Source organism: Microtus oregoni, unplaced genomic scaffold (genome assembly GCF_018167655.1).
Source record: "Microtus oregoni isolate MIOR12 unplaced genomic scaffold, Mior012 000010F_ref0000083, whole genome shotgun sequence".
NCBI lineage: Eukaryota > Metazoa > Chordata > Mammalia > Rodentia > Cricetidae > Microtus > Microtus oregoni.
The window spans coordinates 24,298,508-24,321,295 of NW_024543069.1; the positions used below are offsets into that span (position 1 = coordinate 24,298,508).

Sequence of the window (22,788 nt, forward strand, 5' to 3'; positions counted from 1 at the left end):
CCAGAGTTGATTTCAGCTTCATTTGATGTCCACAAGACCTACCTCTTTGAAGCAAGGGACAGGGGACAAGCAGCTAGCACGAAGAAGCAGCAAGAAACGGGGGCCACAACCTACTCTTTATAAAGTTCCAAATGCCTACATGGAAGTCAATGGGTAGCTGGGGGGTGAACTGTTCATACTTCTTGAAGGTAGGGTTCCCTTCTAGTGATGTGCACCATTTGTTGTGCGGTAGCCCTGGCACAGAGTGCTTGCTTTCTGTGCTCGCTAGATTTTTGTTTTGTCTTTGACAACTTGACACGAGATAGGGTCATCTGGGAAGAAGGACCCGCAACTGAGAAAATGCCTCATTAGACTGGCCTATAGGCAAGTTTATGGACCATTTTTAAATGAATGATTGATGTGGGAGAGTCCAGCCCATTGTGGGTGGTGCTACTTTGGGGCAGGTGGTCCTGGATGTTATAAAAAAGCAGGCTTAGCAAGCAAAAAGGAGCAAGCCAGTAAACAGCATTCCTCCATGGCCTCCGCTGAGTTCTTGTCTCTAGGTTCCTGCCCTAATTTCCTTTCGTGATAGAGTGTGACTGGAATATATAAACCAAATAAAGTATTTCCTTTTTATCACAGCAATGGAAAGCAAACAAAAAGTTACAGACCTTGAGATTGATTTCCGGGGGCCAAAAGATAATCAGTATGACAGGGCAGACGAGCAATCCTATTTACCTCAAGTCTGTGGAGATCACAGAGTGGCCAGCATTTACTTTCAAGTTTATATACTGTGCAGGAGCCCTGAAGGAGACATCACCTCCATCTGCTTTATTACAATTCAATTTCTTGTGTAAACTAAACCTCCTCCAGGGGATTTCCTCAACAGGAAGCTCTCTTTCCTGATCTTGGGACTAGAGACTCTGATGATCTCATTTTAGACTTACACTTATGTTTCCAAAATTAGGGAACTCAGCTCCCTTCCCACTACTCTGATCTGTAATCATTTTACCAGAGTTCACACAGACAAGAGCTGAGTCAATGATCTACCTGTGCAGTACCGCTAAAGCCTATAAAAATACTAGGCTGTGGATAAGAACAGGCTGCTCAGATGGGTAGGGTGTACCACCTTAGATTTTGTGCTGATACAAGGCACATTTCAAAGATGGTAAATTAAGCATTAGTTCCAATTTGTGCCATGACAGGTAGGAACATAAGCACCCATTCTCTCCGCTTCAGAAGAAGTCTCAGCAGGAAGGCTCTCTTACCGCTTCCTAGAAATAAAACCACAGCGCAGGCTCATTTCTCCATGTAGAAGGCTGGTGAGGTGTATCCGTGGTCCTAGCGCTTGCTGTGTGGGATGAGGATCTGAGTTCAGATCTCCAGCAACAGCGTGAAAAGCCTCCATATGCTGCCTGGACCCCAGCACCATAGGGAGTGGACAAAAGAACTGGCAGGCTTTACTGGTTGCCAACTTAGCTCTAGGTTCAGTGGAAAAGCCTGCTGCAGAGAAATAAAATAATGGCGATTGATAGAAGAGGATGCGCAACATCTTCCTCTATTTTCTGTATACACTTGCACAATGTGCACAACACGCACACACGTTGCTAATCCAAGCCTCACTCTCCTTTCTATATTACAGAAGAGTAGAAAGGTGCCCAACCTGGATAGACACACAGGTTCACTCTTAATTTTTAAGGCTTTTCCAATGCCTTTTGAAAATCTCAATAATTGGAGACCTGTGTGTTCATTTTGACTATTCTTCCATTTTTCAAATTATGTCACTATGTAACTATGTTAGAGATACAAATGTATCTAGTCAATCGCTCTTAGGTTTTAAATAATAGAATTAAAGTCATTGTTTCTGATCCTGTAATATAGGGCAAGCTGGCTACAAACTTGCCGTGTGGCTAAAGCTGGCTTCAAATTCCTGAACCTTATACCACAACATCCAGAGTGCTGAAATCACAGACATGTGAAGGGTGTTTGTTCATTAATGCATCAACCAATCAATAATGAAATCTCAGTAAATTAGATGTGTTATGGGCACAAGAAAATTCAGTTTGCCAGGACATACTCTCTACCTTGAATCAAACAGGCAAAAGAAAAAAAAACAGTGGAACTTGAACAAGAGATACACAAGGCAAAGATGTATTCCTAAACTAGTAAAAATACACAACTTAGCTGATCCCCTGGTCCCCAATGAACAGGCACCCAAGAGCCTGTCCAATCCCTGTCCTGCCCATATGGGATGATACAGTGGAGTTACTTCCAAAAAAAAAAAAAAAACTGAAGCAGTAAACACTTGAGAGTCAACTGTAGCCAGTTGCAGGAAAATTCTTTCTAAATTTGGAAAAGTTTGTATTTTAGAGAGGAAGTAAAGAGCTTCACAGAACAAGTGAAAGATTTAGTGAGGTGCACAGCCCACATCCAGGAGTTCCATTTGTCTCAGAAGTATCAACTTCCAAGCAACACAACGAGCTACGGATTGTTCTGTGAAACATCTTCTGGTCAGCCAGGCAAGGTGGTGCAAGCCTTACTCTCAGCATTCTGTGAGTTTGAGGCCAGTCTGATCTAGATATCAATTTCCAGACCAGTCAAGACTACATAGTAAGAAACTGTCTCAATAATAAGATAGATAGATAGATAGATAGATAGATAGATAGATAGGCAGACAAATGGACAGATAGATGGTTGTCTTTTGGCTTTTGGTCACCTTCCAAAGGTGAGTCCTGATGTAGGAGGGTCTTCCATCTATCTGTTGTTTCATTGGTTAATTAATAAAGGAAACTGGAAACTGCTTGGCCTGATAGGTCAGAACATAGGTAGGCAGGGAAGACAGAACAGAATGCTGGGAGAAAGAAAGCAGAGTCAGGCCACCACCATGAAGTTTCAGCCCGAGATGGACGTGGGTTAGAATCTTCCCTGTAAGCCACGACCCTGTGGTGATACACAGATTGCTAGACATGGGTTAAAGCAAGATATGAGAGTTAGCCAAGAAGAGGCTAGATATAATGGGCCAGGCAGTGTTTAAATGAATACAATTTGTGTGTTGTTATTTCAGGTGTAAAGCTAGCCGTGCTGGAGCCGGGTAGGACGAAAAGCAGGCCTGCTCGCCTCATCACTACAGAGTCTCATGAAAAGTACAATACCCGAGGTATTTACTAGAGGTTTTTGTTTAGAGGAACTCTGCATCATCAATCCACTCCATATGGGTGGGACAGGGACTGGGCAGACACTTGAGCAGATCAGGATCAACGAATGGCTTCCTTCTACAATCCAATAGTTAGCTCTTGAGTTGATTAATTCTTTCAAATAGAAATATTGTGTAACACAGAACTAAGAATGCCTTGGAAGCCTGACCACAAAAAAATATTTATCCACAAAGACTAAGTAAAGAGAAGGCTTCTGAAGAGACCTACTGCCTTGCGCACACGCGCGAGCACGCACACACGCACACGCGCACACGCGCGCACACACACGCACACACACACACACACACACACACGGCAACCTCTCCTTTTTCCCTTTCAATCATGTTGGACTAAGACAAAAGCACCCTGCCCACTCAGATATCCTGACAGCATCACCTGGAAGCAATAGCCCTGAAGGGTTCCAAAGGAACAGTTACACCACTGAGTCCATTCTCGTTGGCCATTGGTAGGAATGCAAACAAAATGAGAATGGAGAAAAGGGCCATCTTCAGATCCTAAGTGTTTCTCTGTGTAACAACAGCTCTGGGTGTCATGGAACTCACTTTGCAGACCAGACTGGCCTTGAATTCACACAGATCTACATGCCTCTGCCCCCCATGTGCCGGTAGTAAAGGCTTGTGCCGCTACCACCCAGCAATACTTTTACAGTGAATTCCCATGACCCATTGATCTCAAAATATTTTTATCTTTCTCTTACACTGTACTTGTTACAGTTTTTAAATATACACACACATACACACATACACACACACACACACACACACACACACACGTATCTTCAATTCCCTTGAGGATCAGAAATGAAAGCTCCTAAAACCCCTGAATTGAGCACTAATCTTAACATCACTGCACTAGATACCTGAAAACACCATTACTAGCATCCCTCTGTGAAGACGGAGTAGCAGTCCAACCCCACAACAGTGCTGGAGCTTTCTGTTGTAGAATAACAGTAGTGTGTTCCTACAGGAAAGACCGAGCAGTCAAAGCAAGGATTTGCAGCCTTCTCAGAGTTACGTCCTGAATTAGATACGATTCTGTTATTCCACCCATCACAGTTGCAAGCAGAAGGTGATATAGCATTTTGGATCACATGAGAAAACGTGGGAAATAATCCAGCGCATGACAAACTTGTTAAAAGTGTGACACTGGTGATTTTGAATTCAAGAATGCAAGCAAGCTGTTATCCAGCTAAAAATACATGGGGGTGCTCTGGCAGGGAGATGGGGAGTGCTACAGGTAGGTCTTGGGGTAAAGCATTCGCGCAGCAGATATGAAGCCCTGACTTCTGTGCCCAGAAGCAAGCAAGCCTCTCAGATGAAACAGACAAGACTCAAAAGTATACCATAAGCAAGAAAATGGGCAACAATGCAAAACACATTGTCTGGACGCTAAGAACATCTACAGATCCCCACAGGACATCTTTCAGACTTGGGAAGACAACCAGCAGGTAAAGTGCTTGGCTCACCTACCAGAGTACCCACATAGAAGCCAGATGGCTATGGTGATGCCATGTAACCCCAGTGCATGGAAGACAGAATGAGGGACTCACCAAAGAGCAGTCAGAAAGAAAACCACCAGTTCATCAAGAGATCTACCTCAATCTATACGGTAGAGAGAGATCCAACAAGATAATCAATGTCAATGCTGGCCTCCATGTGTGCACACATATATACATACAAAAAAGAGGAGCTTCTATGTCTTTAATTTGAAAAGCATCACCTGATAGAATACTAATGAAGAGCTGCAGTGTGGAGCAATCGCAAACTTAAAATAAATGAAGATGCAATCCTTCCTTCCGTCTTTCTTTCTTTTCCTCCTTCCTTGTCACTGCTGAGGATCTGCCTTCTTCCCGTATGCTGTGCTCTTAGCCTCGGCTGTTGCTTTCCCTTAACATCAGGAATGCAGCTAGCACCCAGCAGCGGTCAGTGAGCATTTACTTAGAGGCCTATCAATAACAGACATCATTTACGAGGAATCTATTTTAGAAGTATATAGTAAATATACTTAAAAGTAACAAAAAATTCAGGGACTTAGTATTTTGTAAGCACTAACTGGAGGACGGAGGGGAGAGTCAAGACACAAGACTGATGAACGTGTCCTGAGTCTACTTAGTTCCCACAAGATCCCACAAACAGTGGGCAGTACCTTAAGGACTGCTAACACACAAACACACACACACAAATACTAATATTTAATTTTACTTAAGAACTCAAGGAGGCTGTGATTTTGAATCCAACTCCATGTAAATTCTGAAATACCTCACACGAGGAAAAATATTAGCCGGTGTGTGTGTATTTAAAAACTGTAACAAGTACAGTAAGCAATGCCACAAAAACAATCTGCCAAAAAGCCACAAGCTAAGTAGCAAAGTACAGAGAAATGTAAACATTTCTTCTGAGCAGTTTCTGCTGTCTTCAGACGCCATCAGATCCCTACCTCTGGGCTCACCCTGACTGGACCGGAAGATTATTGTGGTGAGGCCAGTCCGCACAGAGTGCAATTGTCTGGAATTACAGCAAAGTCAGATGTGTATCAAAAGGTGCCACCCGGGGAAGAAGAAGTCACCGCTGTGCCATTTAATGAAACCCACTGAGCACGGAGGGCATGGGCAGACAAATTGAATTTTAAAAGGCTCCTACAAGTGGGTATAATCAGGATCGCCACCAGCCGAGATGAGATAAATGAGCTGACTTTTCTCCACCAGGGGATCAAAATAGAACAACATCTTTATGCATGAGGCCACACACACACACACACACACACACACACACACACACACACACACGGTAGTCACCTTTCTTCTTTTGTCCAGCATGTTCTAGACTCTATCATCCCCAAGGCAGCTTTTTGTTAACGAACATTATGCAAAAGGATTTCATCCCACCTTGATGTCCATTGCACTTCACTCCAGGCAGAAAAATCAACTCCCATAGAGTGAAAACTTCTCCGTGATCCTGAGCAATATCATAACAACTGCCATGCAGCTGGCACTCTCTGGGGGAAGCTTAACAACCACGGTTAAATCAGAGGCAGTGAGGTGGTCAAACGGTCCATCAGCCAATGCCGTCAAACGGTAGGAGGCCTGAGCTGCAAACGCTGTGACTTTTGGAGACTAAATGAAGTAAGGTCTTCTTACAAGAAGTTTCAAAACCACTACAGTTCTATATATTCTAATCCTGATCATTCCTAGGAGCTCTAAGCTCAATGTTCCCAACTTCCCCACTTGACCTTCAGCCTTAAAATCCTGCCAGAACTGGAACCACACAATGTCCAGAACTGAGCTGATGGCCTTGCTGCCTAAATCTGTAGACATCTTCCTTCTAGGTGTCACTTCGACTAGAAACTAGAATGACCATTGCTGCTTTATCTCATCCTTGACAACTCCCCTCCTTTCCCTCCCTTCTTCTGCTCCTTCTCCACCCTCCCTTCCTCTTCCTCTCTGCCTCATACACATCCACAGAGTCCACTTCAAAAGAATCACCAGCCAAGGGTACCACAGTCCGGTGAGAACTCTTGACGAGTGGATTGGAAGATCTAGTAAGCAGAGCACTGAAGACAGAGACAGTCCTTGTCCTCAAGGCATGAAGAGAAGATAGAAACACAACGGCCACAGTAATTCTGAAGAACACTTTACAAAGTGAGCCTTGGACCAGCCATAAAGTTCCAGCGTTCCTAAGGTGGAGCCTGCCTGCCTGTCTGCCCCTACCTCTCTCTCATAGGAATACTGAATATTTAATACTCAGGATCAGAAGCTAAGTTTGATCACCATGGGCTGATCTTCTTTCATTCCTACCCAAGGGGTGTGTGCAAAGGATCTTGGAGAAATATACTGAAGCTTCTTAGCCTTTTCATCACAGCTGTTTGCACAGTTTCTGGAGTTTGGACATCTTGATGGCAGATGCTAACATCAATATTCAACACAAGGCTAGCATCTGCCATGCTGAAAAAAAAAACTTTCAAAGAGCCCAAATTATATAGAGTTTGGAGCAGATAGCAAATTATTATCACAGATCTCTTGGGCACTTTGTTGGACTCCAAAAATAAGGTCTTATTTTTAATATTTTGACTTTGTTCTCTCCCTTCCTAAAATTTATGTGCTAAGGACATTTTGCAATTAGGAGTATAATGTCTTTCTTCTGTGATTGATTGTAACTTTGAGGATAGAGTGCAAATGAAAATGGTTACATTCCCCTAATCAGACAGATAGGTAGATAAATGATTAGATAGATAGATAGATAGATAGATAGATAGATAGATAGATAGATAGAATTAGACAGTCACTAAAGACCTCTCAGGGGCTATAGTGATGGCTCAGTCAGGAAAGCACTGACCTCATGAACAAGAGGACTATTATCATAAACCTGCAATGCATATTTGGGAAAGGTTATTGTATAATACAACTATCCAGTTTCTTCCAGACTCATAAACTGAGGCCAACAGAGACAATAAAATTTTCACCTGGGGGCAGGAGAGACAGTTCCGTGTTTACAAGCACTTGTTGGTCTTATAGAGTACCTGAATTTGGTTCCTGGCACCCACAGGGCAGCTCACAACCATCTACAACTCCAGTTCCAGAGGAGCTGATACCCTTTTCAGCCTCTGAGGGCACTGCACACACAAGGTGCACAGACACACAGGCTGACAGAACACCCATCCATATAAAGTAAAAATAAATAATGTTTAAACAGTGTCACCTGTGTTAGAGATTCACTACCCATCACGGTCAGAAACTTTGAATTCTTGCTCATAGTGTGCTTAACCAAACTGAGCTTCCGATCCTGAGTATTACAACATAAAATAGCTTGCAGAAAGAATTTATTTTATTTTTAACTATGTATATGTTTATGTGTCTATGTGTGTGAGCACATACAAGAGGGTGCCCTCATGCATGAGAGGGCAGAGGAGAGAATTGGATCTCCAGAAGCTGGAGTTACAGGTGGTTGTATGCTTCCCTATGTGGGTGCTAACAAGCAAACTTGGGTCTTCTGCAAGTGTATCAAGTGCTCGTAACTGATCAACCATCTCCCCAGCCGCAGAAAGTAGCATTTGATTGACACTTTAATAGTATAGTGATAGTATTTGTAGCCTAATCAATAAAAAACGGGGACATCATTGGTCTCACTCTAGAATTTAGTGTTCTCATCTATTAAAAAGTGTTTCTTGCTTAAATGAGGTGAAGTAAAAATTGAACCATGGGTCTCTCCATGGTATTGGACCTGAGTAGGTGAAGAAGATGCTTAATTAGACTATAGTCCAATCCATTCTCCCAAAGCCTGCCTGTATGCCTCAACACCCCAAGGACATGTAAAGACCGTTGTAATGTAAGCTGATAATTTTCACAGCTAGCCACGCTGAACTCTTCTTGCTCATGCTAATTAGGTTATTCTTGGTAACACATCTTAGTACAAACAGGAATTAATGTTCCTCAGACCACCTTGAAGATGCTACTTGGCAAGCAACAAGGTCAATTCTGAAGGCCCCAAGAATGAATTTTTATGACTAGCACAATAATTTTTTTTTGTCTGATTCTAACCCACACACACCTACAGAGCCACTCTGGCTATGCTGGAAGGTTCGAGTCCTGGTGGCAGACAATGATGCCCCTGTGTAGCATGAAAACATCACGCGTCTTCAGATGCTATGCAGAAACAATGGAAGGATCTCAATTGTCTTCCTTTAAGTGCTTTCTAGCAAACATTTATTAGTTCACATTCCTCAGTCAGTGCACTCTGTGATGAGCCAGTTTGCAGCCTCTACACTAGTGAAGGTAACTAGCCCGTTATTGGCCCCCGCCACTGTAGTTTCCAGCTATGGGTGGATTAACTGATGGTAACAAGGGGAGTAAGAGAAAAATGACTTGACTCCCCACCCTCAAAAAATATGGAGGAAGTGAGGCAGCTCAGGAATCTCCACAACTGAAGGGAGAGTTGTCATGGGCTGCTAACTAGCTGGCTATGTCATTTTTATGTTTTTATTTTATTTGAAGAATAATTGACATTATAATTATTATTTAGTTCAGAGAGGTAATGTTAGGAAGAAAACCAGAAACAATAACACCAACTGGGGATGGCGGGGAGGTGGAGCCGAGTACAGTTTCACAGCAAAGAAACCAAGACACTAAGGACGCCAACAGAATATAAGATTGTAGCACATGATCCCAAGGTGAAGGACTCAAACACTGCACTCAAAATAGAATCTTTCTCAAAGTATAGCATGGAAAATAACATTTGGTTCTCCTTTGCTTTATAATGGCAGGTGGTAGGGTAACTACCACCTGAGGTAAACAGGCTACTATACAGGAGAAGCCAGTATCTGAATTAACAAGGTTGTTTCCACAGCACCAATTCTGATGCTCTTTACCTCAAATCTTATAATCCCTGATGTGGGAATGATTTCTTATTAATAAAGAAACTGCCTAGACCCATTTTATAGGCCAACCCTTAGGTAGGCGGAGTAAACAGAATGGAATGCTGGGAGAAAGAAGCTGAGTCAAGGAGTCGCCATGGTTCTCCCACTCCAGACAGATGCAGGTTAAGATCTTTCCTGGTAAGCCAGCTCGTGGGCTACAAAGATTAATAGAAATGGGTTAGATCAATATGTAAAAGCTAGCCAATAAGAAACTGAAACTAATGGGTCCGGCAGTGTTTAAAAGAATACAGTTTCCGTGTAATTATTTCGGGTAAAGCTAGCCGGGTGGCGGGACACAGCCCACCGCTCGTATTTCAACAGAGTGGCTCCCAACGTGCTAATGAACTCCACGTAAAACCTGAGAGAGCTTAATTTTTATCACAGAAAAAAACAGAGTTTAACACAGCTTTTGGCTGTTTGTTGGTGGCTTGCTGTAGAGAGAGTTCCTGAATCAGCAACAGCAGCAGAAAAAAAGCTGCGTCATTTTAAAGTGTGACTTTCTGGGCTGTGCCACCAATGCGATCTCTGTCTGGATCCTGAGGGAGACAGAGCTTTTGAATGGAGCATTTGGAGTAATGTGCTACGGCTTGGTTGATGGCAATGTGGACTGTTGTGTGCCTGGAACTGTGTGTGGCTCAGGGGCACCAAATGGCTCTGAGGCAGGAGCTGCTCGGCTCCACCATGATGAACTGTGCTGGTCTCAGGCAGGAACTACCGTAATTACCATAAAAACAGCTCAGTTAAGGTTTAGACTGGGCAGGAAACAGGCTGTACCTTATTACCGTATTACCTGTACATGGTGCAACTTAAGTTTTTAAGAACTGCTTAACATTTTAAGAAATGCTCCTGGATAGTAAAAAAAAAAAATTACAGATTCACAATAAAACAGATTCAGACATAAAAGACCACACTGTTGGATGAATGTACGTAGACTTGGGAGAGAGAAGAAAGAGAATATAGAAAATAAAGTTAATGGTTTTTTTTTTTTAAAAAAGGTAAAGTCTTTAAAGAGACAGAGTACAGATAGTTAAGAGATTAAAAGAAATAAAGAAAAATAAGCCATGTAAAAATGGAAAATTCACAGAGAGTCTGGATTATGTATATTGTGTTTTCTTTAAAATTTTTGACTGTGAAGGAGCTAAGTACAGAGAGACATTTCATTACATGGGCTGCCAAGCTAAACCAGGATGGATATAAGGGTATTACGATTTCAAAATTTGGGTCTAAGGATATGATGCTTTGGAAAGGGTCTTCTTTTGTTTTCACAGAGGACCAGACCCTGTGGATTGCATCTATCCCGATATGGTATGATAGACCACGACCTCCTGAAAAGTTCCTGTGAACACCCTCAAAAAATTACTTCACTCAACTGGCAACTGAGATAAACCTGGCACCCAGGTTACACCCTAAATGACCTAATTAACGACGCCCCCATTCAGCAGGAAGCAGTTTGGAGAGAAAAAACTGCGCCCATAATTCCCAAAATATTGTTTATAAATGTTCTTTTACATTTAAAGGGGGATATGATATAGATATGAATAATTTGCATTAGTATAGATTTTGCTTTATTGATAGAGATTTAAGGTCAATTTTATTATATGTATATGTATTTCTGATCTTGAATAAGGTTGTGTAGTTCATTTTTAAAATGTAATGTATAATTAGGAAATATAGGTTGTTGATGATAATCATAAATAATAGTCAAGTTTGTAGTCATGTTACTTAGATTTTCTAGATATATAGAGATATATTTCAGATAGGCATTCTTCATATCTCTCAAAGGCTACAGAATATGGCATTTAAAATATTTTAATAACTTAGGACTTTTCATGACAATCAGACATATCTGCTCCTGGCGGCACCAATCTACTTCGAGAGGAAGATGGGCATCAAAAAGGATCCTTATGGAGTTTGATAGCCATTTGGGCAAGAAACTGCTCTTGCCTGGACTGTTGCATAAACCGGACACAGAGAACCTGCAGAGAGAGGACTGCTGAACTTGCCTAAAGGTGAGATGGTCTTTCGGGGTTCCTGACTCATGAAAGAGTCTGCGAGACATTCTGCAGGATACAGCAGAAAGTGACTGAACTGTCTTTGGAATTTCCTGCTTCATGAAAATGTCTGCTGGATACTATGGGCCTGAAGGCTGAAGATGGATGCCCCAACAGTACAAAAGAACTTTGGGTGACTGTCCAGGCAGCGAGATGTCTCTGTCATTTCTAGAGTTTTCTTATTTCTTGTTTACTTAGGTAGTATTATATCCTTCTGGAGTCTTTGATGGAGTTGAAGAATGAATAGATAGTTATAGTTTTCCTTAGTTATGATAAAAGATAAAATAGATATAAATATTGTAACTGTAATTCTTGCTTGATAACTGTTTTGCTATATGTAATTTTGCTATGTTAAAGTTAAAGCCTTTCTTTTTTGTTTAAACAGAAAAAGGGGAAATGATGTGGGAATGATTTCTTATTAATAAAGAAACTGCCTAGACCCATTTTATAGGCCAACCCTTAGGTAGGCGGAGTAAACAGAATGGAATGCTGGGAGAAAGAAGCTGAGTCAAGGAGTCGCCATGGTTCTCCCACTCCAGACAGATGCAGGTTAAGATCTTTCCTGGTAAGCCAGCTCGTGGGCTACAAAGATTAATAGAAATGGGTTAGATCAATATGTAAAAGCTAGCCAATAAGAAACTGAAACTAATGGGTCCGGCAGTGTTTAAAAGAATACAGTTTCCGTGTAATTATTTCGGGTAAAGCTAGCCGGGTGGCGGGACACAGCCCACCGCTCGTATTTCAACAAATCCCCAAATAACAAGTCTGATGACTTCATCTAGGATTGGCACCTGTGTAAGTCTACGCAGTGACCTAAACAGCATGACTTAGAACAGAGGGTGAGGTCTAAGTGAGTAGCACTGGCTTGTGGTTCAAAACGGGTTCTGTACACCAACTGGGCTAGTCATCACTGGGAAAGTTCATTCAGCCTTTTCCACCTGGTCTCCACCTAGCCCTGCTCAACACCTTTTGGGGCAGAACTCTGGAGACTTCACGGACACTAAGGTCATGGGTGACATCTCTAGGCTCTCATAGAGCTAAAAGGATGCTGCATTGAATTCCTACCCAAGAAGCTTGGGAGCTTTATAGGGACATAACCAAACAATGGGAAAAGTCCTAGATCAAGACTCAGAAAAGATCTGTAAGTGAAAAGTAAAACTGACATCAATGGCTCCCTGAAACACGCCATTCAAAACCGTTGCTAGGTACGAATACATAAACTCTGATGCTACAGATTTTGTGAATTATTGGCTGATTTGTCATCATTCCTGCCTGTGAGAAACCTAGAACTCAGAGCAGGCAGAATCTGGCAGGCATTGTCAATGTCACGTCCGACTATAACTCTTCCTGCTCACACCGAAGACGGTCTATGTCTCCTGCTCACACCGAAGATGGTCTATGCCTCCAGCTCAATCTTATTCCTTGTGTGCTATCAGTACACATGATAGGAATGAAAGGCAAGGCCTTTAAAATTTGAGGGTCCCTACCATTGAGCAAGAGTGTATCAGGAAATGGCTCACTAACCAAAGCTAGTTCCTCAAGTGCCTTCCCCATCTAACCATTCAGCATCACAAAGGTGTACCTAGTGGTATGGAGTTGGCCTGGAGCTGCCTGGGACCATCCCAGTGAAAAGTTCCTTACTGGACACCCAAATCCATTCAATGCCAACTACAGAGGCTAAAATGCAGTCTTGCTTTTAGTTTTCCTCCTATAAATCTTGTGTCTGGTATAGGAAAATGACAAATGAAGGGAAATTTTATATAACACAAATATCACAAACATGATGAGATGCATTTAATAGATATCTAAAACTAATTCCAGGAAAAGGTGACAAGAACAAGGCAAATGTGCCCAAGATGTACCCAAAATAGCAAACTACAAAGGTGGGGACCCTTTTATAGCTAGATTAGGGAAGTTTATACAAGATCATGGCTCAACTAACTAAGTCTTAGAAGTCATCTGCCATCCTAATATGAAATGCTTTTCTTAAAGCAGCATTTTAAACTGTGGCCTCAGAAGCAACAGCAGTGCTAGGCCTTGAACTTGGCAGGAATGCAAATATCAGGTCTCCTCTTAAGTGTGTGTGTGTGTGTGAGAGAGAGAGAGAGAGAGAGAGAGAGAGAGAGAGAGAGAGAGTTGTTTATGAGTGAGTGTGTATGTGTTTGCTATCTGGTCATATATCTAGCATAAGTTGTGCCCCAGTATGCATAGACTGACTGGCTGACTGAAAATCAATCTCTCTCTCTCTCTCTCTCTCTGTGTGTGTGTGTGTGTGTGTGTGTGTGTGTGTGTGTGTGTGTCTAATGACTACAGAATTTGAGGGGACATAATCTTATACTGGACAAGAAAGACAGAAGTCAAACATTTTTTTTACAGAGTACCCTAAGTATATTCCACAAATGTTTTTATGACATACTCTATTTTCCAAAGCCTTTCTACAGGCTTTTTAAAAACTCAAGAAAGAGCAAAACTCAAAGCTCACTATTTTTAAATTATGATGCAAGCATGCCTCTTAATAAAAACAGCAGCAATAAAGCTCACCCACAAGTTATCTCGGGGAAAAAAGTATTCATTGGTTTCTTGAAGTGTCCCTAAGACAGAAGGTCTCCATACAGAAGTCCCCAACTTTCGTTGGTGGACTGGTTGAAAGGTGACATTTCAACCTCTCGTCAGCCATCACAAGACTATTCCAATTCAAGGTTGACACTCTGTCCTTTACTTCGTTCCAAACTACTACAGGGGTCGTACTGCCCGATGCTACACCATATGGGCAGACTCCAGATCCAGCAGACGGGGGTAAGCAAGATGCCTCTGTATCTTGCCATTCCTCTGCTTCCTGTTGTTTTTGGAACAAGCCTCACTTTAGCTAAACATAACCCTTCTGGGTGATTCATTTTTAGTAAGAGAAATCTGCCTCCCGGCAGAGCCTCATAAATGCTGATTACATTCTGACACTGAGCTAAAGCCTCTCAAAACTCACTGATCTGGCATCTTCTGGTCTTTAAAAACACTCGACCGCTTTCTGAAAACTCAAGTAGAAGAGAACTACTAACCGCGTAAGTTTTGTGGGTAAAAAGAGAAACAGCTATGTAGTGAACAACTGGAGAAGTTCGTCAGAAGGCATTGCGTTTTATCATCTGTCCTCTTATTAGCTGTTGATGAGCAACAACAGATTTTCAAAATCTCTCTCCATGGTCCAAGTTATCTTCTTAACCCTAAGTTCACTATTATCTGTGGTAATGGGCATATCTGTTCAAGAGCTGGAATTTTTAATAGACCTCTTGGGTTTTTACTGCCAGAATTATTTCCACCTGACCTAAGTGAAGGAAATAAGACAATGCCAACTGCTGGGGACTGTTGAGATGGGAAAGAATATTTGTGCTGTATACGTGTGAATGCTTGGGTTCAAATCCCCAGTGCCCACGTGTAAACTCAGGCTTTGCTGTGCATATACCTGAAACCCCAACACCGTTGGGAGCAGAAATGAAGGACTCCTTGACTTGCAGGCAGCCAGTGTAACTCCAGATTCAGTGAGAGACTCTGTCTCATGGGAACAAGGAGGAGAGTGACATAGCAGAACACCTAATGTCCATCTCTAGCCTCTGTGTACACCTATACATGCACGTATGTGCACATACTACACACAGGAACACAAGCACACACAAGGAAAAGTGCTAAGAATGAAGAAAGAGAGGGAAGGAAGAAGGGAAGGAGGAAGGAAGGGGCAACCTTATCAAAGATATCTGTCCCTAACTTAATATTAGTAACTCTTACCAAACAGAGGATCATGAAGCATATATACAGAGAAAAGCATGGTTATTTTAAAATGTATATAACTTTCTCAATTGTCTTTCCCCTTGGGTAGTCTAAGAGAAGGGTTGGCTCCATATAATTCAAAAAAAAAATCTATACATAGCTTAGAGAGGGGAGGATAAATCTCCAGGGTCTCGGATTCACTTCTGGTTGCCTTCCTTCATTACACGTTTAGAGATAATCAATAAAAGCTGATTTCTCTTTGTAAGCACTTTCCTATTCTGCCAGAAATAATAGCAATCTCTGCTCCAAAATGAAAAAAAATGGAAAGTAATGTTTACCATAAGAGGAGAAAAATGAAACTGCCTAAGCATTTTTCCAGAGCCAAGTAAAACAATAGCAAGCCCAGTTCATTCTCAAAGAAAAAAAAAAAATTCCTCTCAATATTCCCAGCATTGGTTTTGCTCTAAATATCTGTGACAAAAACAAGTTTCTGAACCCTGTATTTATATTTCCATTTTCAGTGACAACTTCCTTATGTTTCCTAAAAGTTTTACTATATTTCTGTGTAAACATATGTGTTAGACAGAGCCAGTGGTGGACAGAGAAGCAGGCAGGGGGATTGTCAGGCCCCCAAAGCACCTCCCAGCGCAGATGAAGATGCAAAACCCAGTGGAGTTTATTCTGGATGAGAAAATAAAGGACCGCACATCGGTCTGAGTCTTGCCCGGACACACAAAGCTGCCTTGCTGTACCCATTCTCAGGATCCCTACTTACAAAGTTTTACAGTAAATAACGTGTAATGAGGTGCTGGGGTCTTCTAATCTGTACCAGACACCACAAAACGGTCACTTTTAAGGCCTTTTCTTTTGGGGGGGGGGGGGGGTTCTTCACAAAAGACTGTAAGAAAACGTCACGTGGAAGAATAATAGACTTTTACTTTGTTATGAAGTTACACATGCAGTTTTACAGGTCTTCCAGCCTTCCTGTTTTCCCCTTCAGTCTGTGCCATTGAGGGAAGCTGTCATATTTCACCAGGGCGTATTGTAAATCAGACAAGTTCAGCCAGTCAGGTTGAAGGATGGAGGTGGAAAAGCCCAGTGGAAAATATATAAAGTGCAATTAGAACCATATGACCAGAGATATTGGAGCAATACGTGCTGGAAGAGCGCCAAGTGAAAACTCAGACCCTGTCTGGTGTTATTGAGACTGTCCAGTTCATTTGGGACAGCTCACACCGTTCTCTAAACACTGTATTCTTTTCTTTCCTCCACAGAAAAAGTTGCCCGGGGAACTTAAGATCTCACGCCATAATCAGCCTAGAACTGTATCTGTAACGCAGTGAAAAACACAGCGGCCAAGATGACATCGTAACTCACCTAAAACCCACGTCTAATGTAGTGTAAAATTAAACAACGGTCCATGTGATATCTGCCAGGCGTCTTCAAGGCTTATCATGATCACAATATTGAACCAAACACCTTTTGCATTTTTCTATGAAATATTTGCCTCGAAAGACCTCAAGCGTCCACGAAGGCAAAGACAACCCATGGGTCTACTGTTGGACAAAACAGCAAGAAGCTATAAGACATAAACTATCTCCCCAGTACATATGTTATAAATAGCCTACATATGCGTGTCTCACATAGATGGTACCCAGCGGGCCAAGCGCGTGCGCGTGTGTATGTGTGAGGATGAACAGGCATGAATAACCCTGACACTGAAAGAATTTCAGTAAAAATCTTTTGACTCTATCGCATCTATAACCGTGGTCATATCAGATCTGTTTCTCCTTGCATTGCATATGTCAATCACACTTGCATCAGCAGTCAAACAAAATATAATTTTCAATACTTAGAAACGACTCAACTTTAGCGAAGCCACTCACCTCCCAGGAACTGTATCCCTCCGGCCACTCTCCCTACTGTCCTGGAGATGAGCTCCGACACACAGCAGCCCATAAGGGCGGTCAGCGCTACCAGGAGGAGCAGGCCACAGCCCAGGCCCGTCACGATGGTACAGATCCTCCACTCGGCGCTCGGGATGCCCTGGAAGGAGGCGTAGCGCCCACATTCCTCCACCATCACCATCATTTGCCGACTCTCATCGTGCACAGGGTAGGAGCACCTCCGGAAAGTGCCGAAGGACACAGGCTTGCCCAGCTGAGATCCCCAGAGCCAGTAAGGCATGAAGAACCCCACACAGGAGGTGGCAGCACTGAGGAAGGAGAGCAAAGCCCAGATCATTCCAGTACAAGTCAGGCTGGATGCCATCTTGGAGCAGGCAATACAATGGCAACCCAATGTGATCGTCCGGAAGGTGGGAATGGAGGCTTGTGGTCACTAGACGCTCCCAGGTAATCCACGGTTCTTCAAGAAGGATGCAGCTACCAGCAGTGACAAATCTTCAGTCTGACAGGGTATCAGTCTCTCAGACTTTGCAGTACTGATGGCGGCCCCTAGTAAAACAGCAACAGGAAACAGTGAAAGTTAAGTACTTCTAGTTCATTTATAGGTCTCTAGAAGCGCTACAATTTTCACTTAAGTCTACCTTCAAAAGCAGGAAGAACTAATTCTCTCCATACACAACTCTACACAAGTTTTGCCAAACTAGCTCAAAGATTTCCCACGTCTTTATCTCCTGGAAAACGCTCCCAAATTAACTCTGACAGCTATTTACTTAAAGAAATGAATGGCTTCTATTTGCCAAGCCAGTGAATTCATTTCACATACTCACATTAAAAGCAATGTAGCATTTTTTTTTACTAGCAGTAGACATAACTCAGGATATTAAAATAAAATGAACCATACTGCTGTTTGTTTACTCGGCTTCCAAGTTCACTCTTAGTTCCTAAGCAGTTTCTCTGCAACTCTTGATGGGTGTGACAGCCAAGCGAAATGACGGCAGCTTCTTACAATTACACAGAGAGTACTGTAAGCTTAACTAACATCACCTGCCACCCAGGTGTACGCACTGGGTAGAACCATGGTCACACACTCCCACTACTCAACACTGAGAATTCCTTCGGTCTTAATCTTGCGGGGTAAATGCAAGCCTCTATTATTTTCCCAGCTCCTAGTTTGACTCAGTGGCTTCAGTGATTTCAGCTGCTGCCCATTTCACCTGTGTTTAACGGGGCAGGCACCCGTACTTCTCCGATACAGAGTGTCAAACATCAGCTATTCAAAGGTTTCCACGATGTGGGTTGATTTGCACACCTGAACACACTCGCCACAAGTAACGCAAAAGTACACCCACCCTGAGGTTCCATCTGCAAACTGCTTTCTAACTCCAGCTTCTGAGCCTTCAAGCAAACTTCTCTCGCCCTTAGTTTTGGATTCCAAAGGGAGCTCCCTCTGGCTACAGTTTTTAAAATCTTGTCAGCTGTGAGTAGAGGCTGGAGTTGAGTTGCTCTGGGGCTGACCAGCAACTGAGAGGAGTAGGAGAAAGGAGGGCCTCTTCCTCAGCTGGAATGAGGTGCCCTAATACAGATCAATTCAGAGACAAGAACCCCCAACCCTCGCAAACTGCTCCGCACACCCACCGCACCCTGGGGCACCAGGGACACACACAATGATCTCTGGATGCTAAGCGGCACGGGGAAGTTCTTGCAGCCGGCTCCGAGAAAGGGGCGGATAAGGATGGGAAGGCAGCACCCCCCGGAGGCCAACACCGACCACAGCTGAACCACGCTGCTCAGGAAGTCATCGGGGACCCCGGTGCCGGGCTCGGGGCCGCGGGGCACGCTACTTACCCGGCCGGGCGGCGGCCACGGTCCCTAGCGGGTCCCGAGCTCAACACAACTTGCTGTCTTTTCCTGGCGGGGACCGGGCGACACGAAAGACTGTCCTTCTCGCCTTCGCCACTATCGCGACTGAGATCGGGACGACTCTGGGGAGCTCGGGTGGAGGGTCAGGAGGACCCGCTCGGAGAGCCCGCCGGCTGTGGCCGTGCGGCCCGGGAGCTCCGCGGATGCCGGCTCCAGCTTTGGCAGGCAAGGCACGCGCCGCCTCCTCCCCGCCCTCCCCTTTCCGCTGTCCCCTCCCCTTGGCCCCGCCGCGCAGTCCTGGACGCGCGAGAGTGGGGGCGGCAGACAGACCGAGAAATCTGGGAGAAAGTTGCTCGCCTTCTCCGCAGCTCCTCGGGGGCGCCGAGGCCACACCCTACCCCTGTATTCTTTTCTGGGTCACACATTGGGGTCTGCAACTGCAGTGTTCCCGCAGCCTTAACCAAGACGAGGGTGGGAAGTAGCCTCGGAAGAGCGGGTAGAGTGAGGTCTGTGAGCTTTAAAGGGCTCTTGAGAAGTGATCACTTTGGAGGACAGAGACCATGGAAGGGTGAGGACGTAGGGAAAAGGCTGGGCACGCCACGTGAGACTGCTGGGTTCAGAGAGGGACAAGTCAGGGAGAAGGCAGATGACTCCTCTAGCCAGCCTCTTCCAACAGCTGCACACCTTGGGGAACCTCCTTGGAGACATTTCTCTTCCTCTTCCCGGTCTTCCCTTCCCCGCCCCTCCCCCGCTTTTCCTCTCACCCAACCCCCCTCCCTCCTCTTTCCACCACCTTCCTTTCTCCTTCCCTTCCTCTTACTCTCTCCATTCCCCTCCCATAATCAATCTTATAATCTACACAGCCTTTGGATTTCCTTTCTGAAAACCAGCTCCTTTTTATTTCCCCTCCGGATCTTCCCGGGTTCTGACTTGCCGGCAGCATTTGAACCTTTTGGAAGCCTCAGCGGTGTTCTGTAGGGAACTGACTGACCCCGGGAGCCTCCACTGACTGAGGACGGTTATTTTTAGGAAGCTGCCATCTGGGAACGGCAACTTTTGAAGTAGTGCTGGCCTTTCCCAGATACAGTTTTTGTGATGTGCCTTGCCAAAGTAGGTGGAAGTAATAAATGGGAGAGAATATATTTCGTAATAAAATTTCAAGTACACCGTTTAATTAGGGAGCATCAGCCGGAGACAGAAGATGTTTCTTGATTGGTCGAAAGGTTTTAAGGGATTGATTCCAAGCCAGTCCTTTGTAAGAATATAATGCAGGTGATGAGCCGCCCATGAAAACAATGGAGCCCACATGAAGCTCTCTCACAAAATTCCTCAGAAGGGCAAAACATAGTTCCCAGGAGACATTGGGCAAAGTCTGGGGATGTTTCTGATAAGCATGACCCATGACTGGGAAGACACTACTGGCCACTAGTCCATAAAAACCAGGGATCCAGCTCCTTGTAGTACACAGGGCCCATCCAGAAGCTAGAAGTGAGAACAGGGCCAAGGCTGGGGAGGAGGTCTAGAAGTTTCCCCTCGTTAACTTGTTTGAATTCTTCATGTGCAAATCACCAGTTGCTGAGCGTGGGTGGTAGCCATATGACTGGTCTGCCGTCCAGCTAAGTGCCACCCCCCACCATCCCCCACCCCCCGGTTATCACACATCCATCTGTGTAATGTGGAGGTAGCAGACACCAGCACAGACAAAATTATATAGTGGCAGCCAGACTCACCCACACACTCACACTCTGCTTACTGGAGAACTTGTCCAGGACACTTTCTCAGGCTTAGACAGTATCCGGGATTGCCAGGGAGGCATTAGCAGTGATGAGGTCAAGTGCAGATTTTCATTACTGAATGTCGGTACTCTAGGTTTATGGATAGATGGCTTCATCGAATTCTCAACAAAAGGGAGGAGATGTGGTAGTTATTATTTTACAGAGAAACAAGTGATTTATTTGAAAGCACATGGTTAAAACATGGGCTTATAAAAATTATCTCATTATTTGCATTCTATTAAGTGGTATAACTGTAATCAGAGAGGTTTTGGCTGATACAAAAAGATAGGAAATGAAGACGTCAAAAAAACTGTCAATCCTACCAGACTGGAATATGACTGATATGTGGAGTCATTGTGTGCTGTGTTTCCTGGGACTCAACATTCCAACCTAAGAGAGAGACTTCAGGCAAACAATGACCTGCCTGCCTGAGTCTGCTACCTTGTTTGTAAAACAGAGCTTGAAACCAATTACACTGAATGTTTCTGAACCCCAGGCTGCCGGCATGATGATGCTATGGGCTCTCCAATCTTGGAGCGGGGCGTAAGGAATCATCTACTCTTGTTCTAGTGCATGGCTTTACAGATGGGCTCAGAATCCTTCCAGCATCCCACTCCAAGCCGAGTGGAGAATCCCAGCTCTTACTTACCTTGTCACACCAGCATATAATTATCTTCCCAAACTATAAAATCTTCTGAGTTACCCTCCAGGATCTGGCAGGGATACTTTATGAGCACATGCATTATAATGTCTGGAAAGACGTTTGCTTTGCATTCCATTTACATCTTCAGAGGCTCTGGAAGTTACTTCGCAGCCAGAAGTTCCCACGTGGCAGATGCTGCTGTACCCCCCATTCCCGGTTCCAGAGCAGAGCATTTGGCTGGCAGTCCTATGGAGTCACCAGATGAGATGGTGAAGGTAAAAAGCATATAGAAGACTGTGGGCACTCGTGACAGCACTTCCGGTTGGCTGTTCACTGTCATTCCCAATCCCACATCCCTAGCTCAACAGATGCTTTTCTGGCGTCCCTTAAATTTAGGAGTGACTATTTGACTCCCTTTCAGCCCATGAATCTAAGGAGGACTTGGGAAAACTATTCTTTGCTCAAGTAGGGATGCTTAGGAGAAGATTTCTCCCACCTTCCTGACTGGCTTTGCTCACGGTCTTAAAGCATGAGATGTTTGGCCTGACAACGATCCTGTATTCATGAGGATGGGGAAGGCCACAGAGACAGGACCCAACACACTCACACTGTCAGCTGTCTACCTCCTTTCCAGTTTTCTCTCTGCTGGAATCATGGTCACGTGCCACCTTGCCCAGGTCCTCATGAGTATTTTTTTTTTTTTGAGACAGGGTTTCTCTGTACCTTTGGTGCCTGTCCCGGTACTAGCTCTTGTAGACCAGGCTGGCTTCGAACTCCCAGAGATCCGCCTGCCTCTGCCTCCCGAGTGCTGGGATTAAAGGCGTGTGCCACCACCGCCCAGCCTCATGAGTATTTTTAATTAAACAACATGGTCGAAGTCACCATAAGATGCATTTTTTCTTCTACTAGCTGTATCTCTAATTAAGCCCTATAGATCACACATGTGCTCAATGACAAGAAGAACACATTAGTCAACACGGTACTGCTGTGCTTGGTATAGAGGGTAGGGGCGCAACAGCGGAACATGAAGGGAAGAATTAATGCATAAATCAACATTCTGTGATTATTACACTTGCTGTAGCATGAATGGAACTTCCTTTCAAACAAATAAGGTCCGCTATGTGAAGTCACTGACGTAGGGTTGGAACACAGGCAACAGAACCAAGCATTCTGGCCACTGGGGAGAAGAAGAGG

At 44.0% G+C, this 22,788-nt stretch overlaps 1 protein-coding gene across 1 annotated transcript in view; it reads right to left on the reverse strand.

The window, feature by feature from the left end:
* Lhfpl6 (LHFPL tetraspan subfamily member 6) overlaps nt 1–19,407 on the reverse strand; it is a 186,530-nt gene extending 167,123 nt beyond the window's left edge. Inside the window, exons 1-2 of the mRNA XM_041659512.1 lie at nt 19,162–19,407; nt 17,296–17,865 (exon numbers count right to left, since the gene is read on the reverse strand). Coding sequence (XP_041515446.1) covers nt 17,296–17,680 — 385 coding nt within the window. The 5' untranslated portion in view covers nt 17,681–17,865; nt 19,162–19,407. The remainder of the gene's footprint in view (nt 1–17,295; nt 17,866–19,161) is intronic.
* Nucleotides 19,408–22,788: the final 3,381 nt, after the last annotated feature.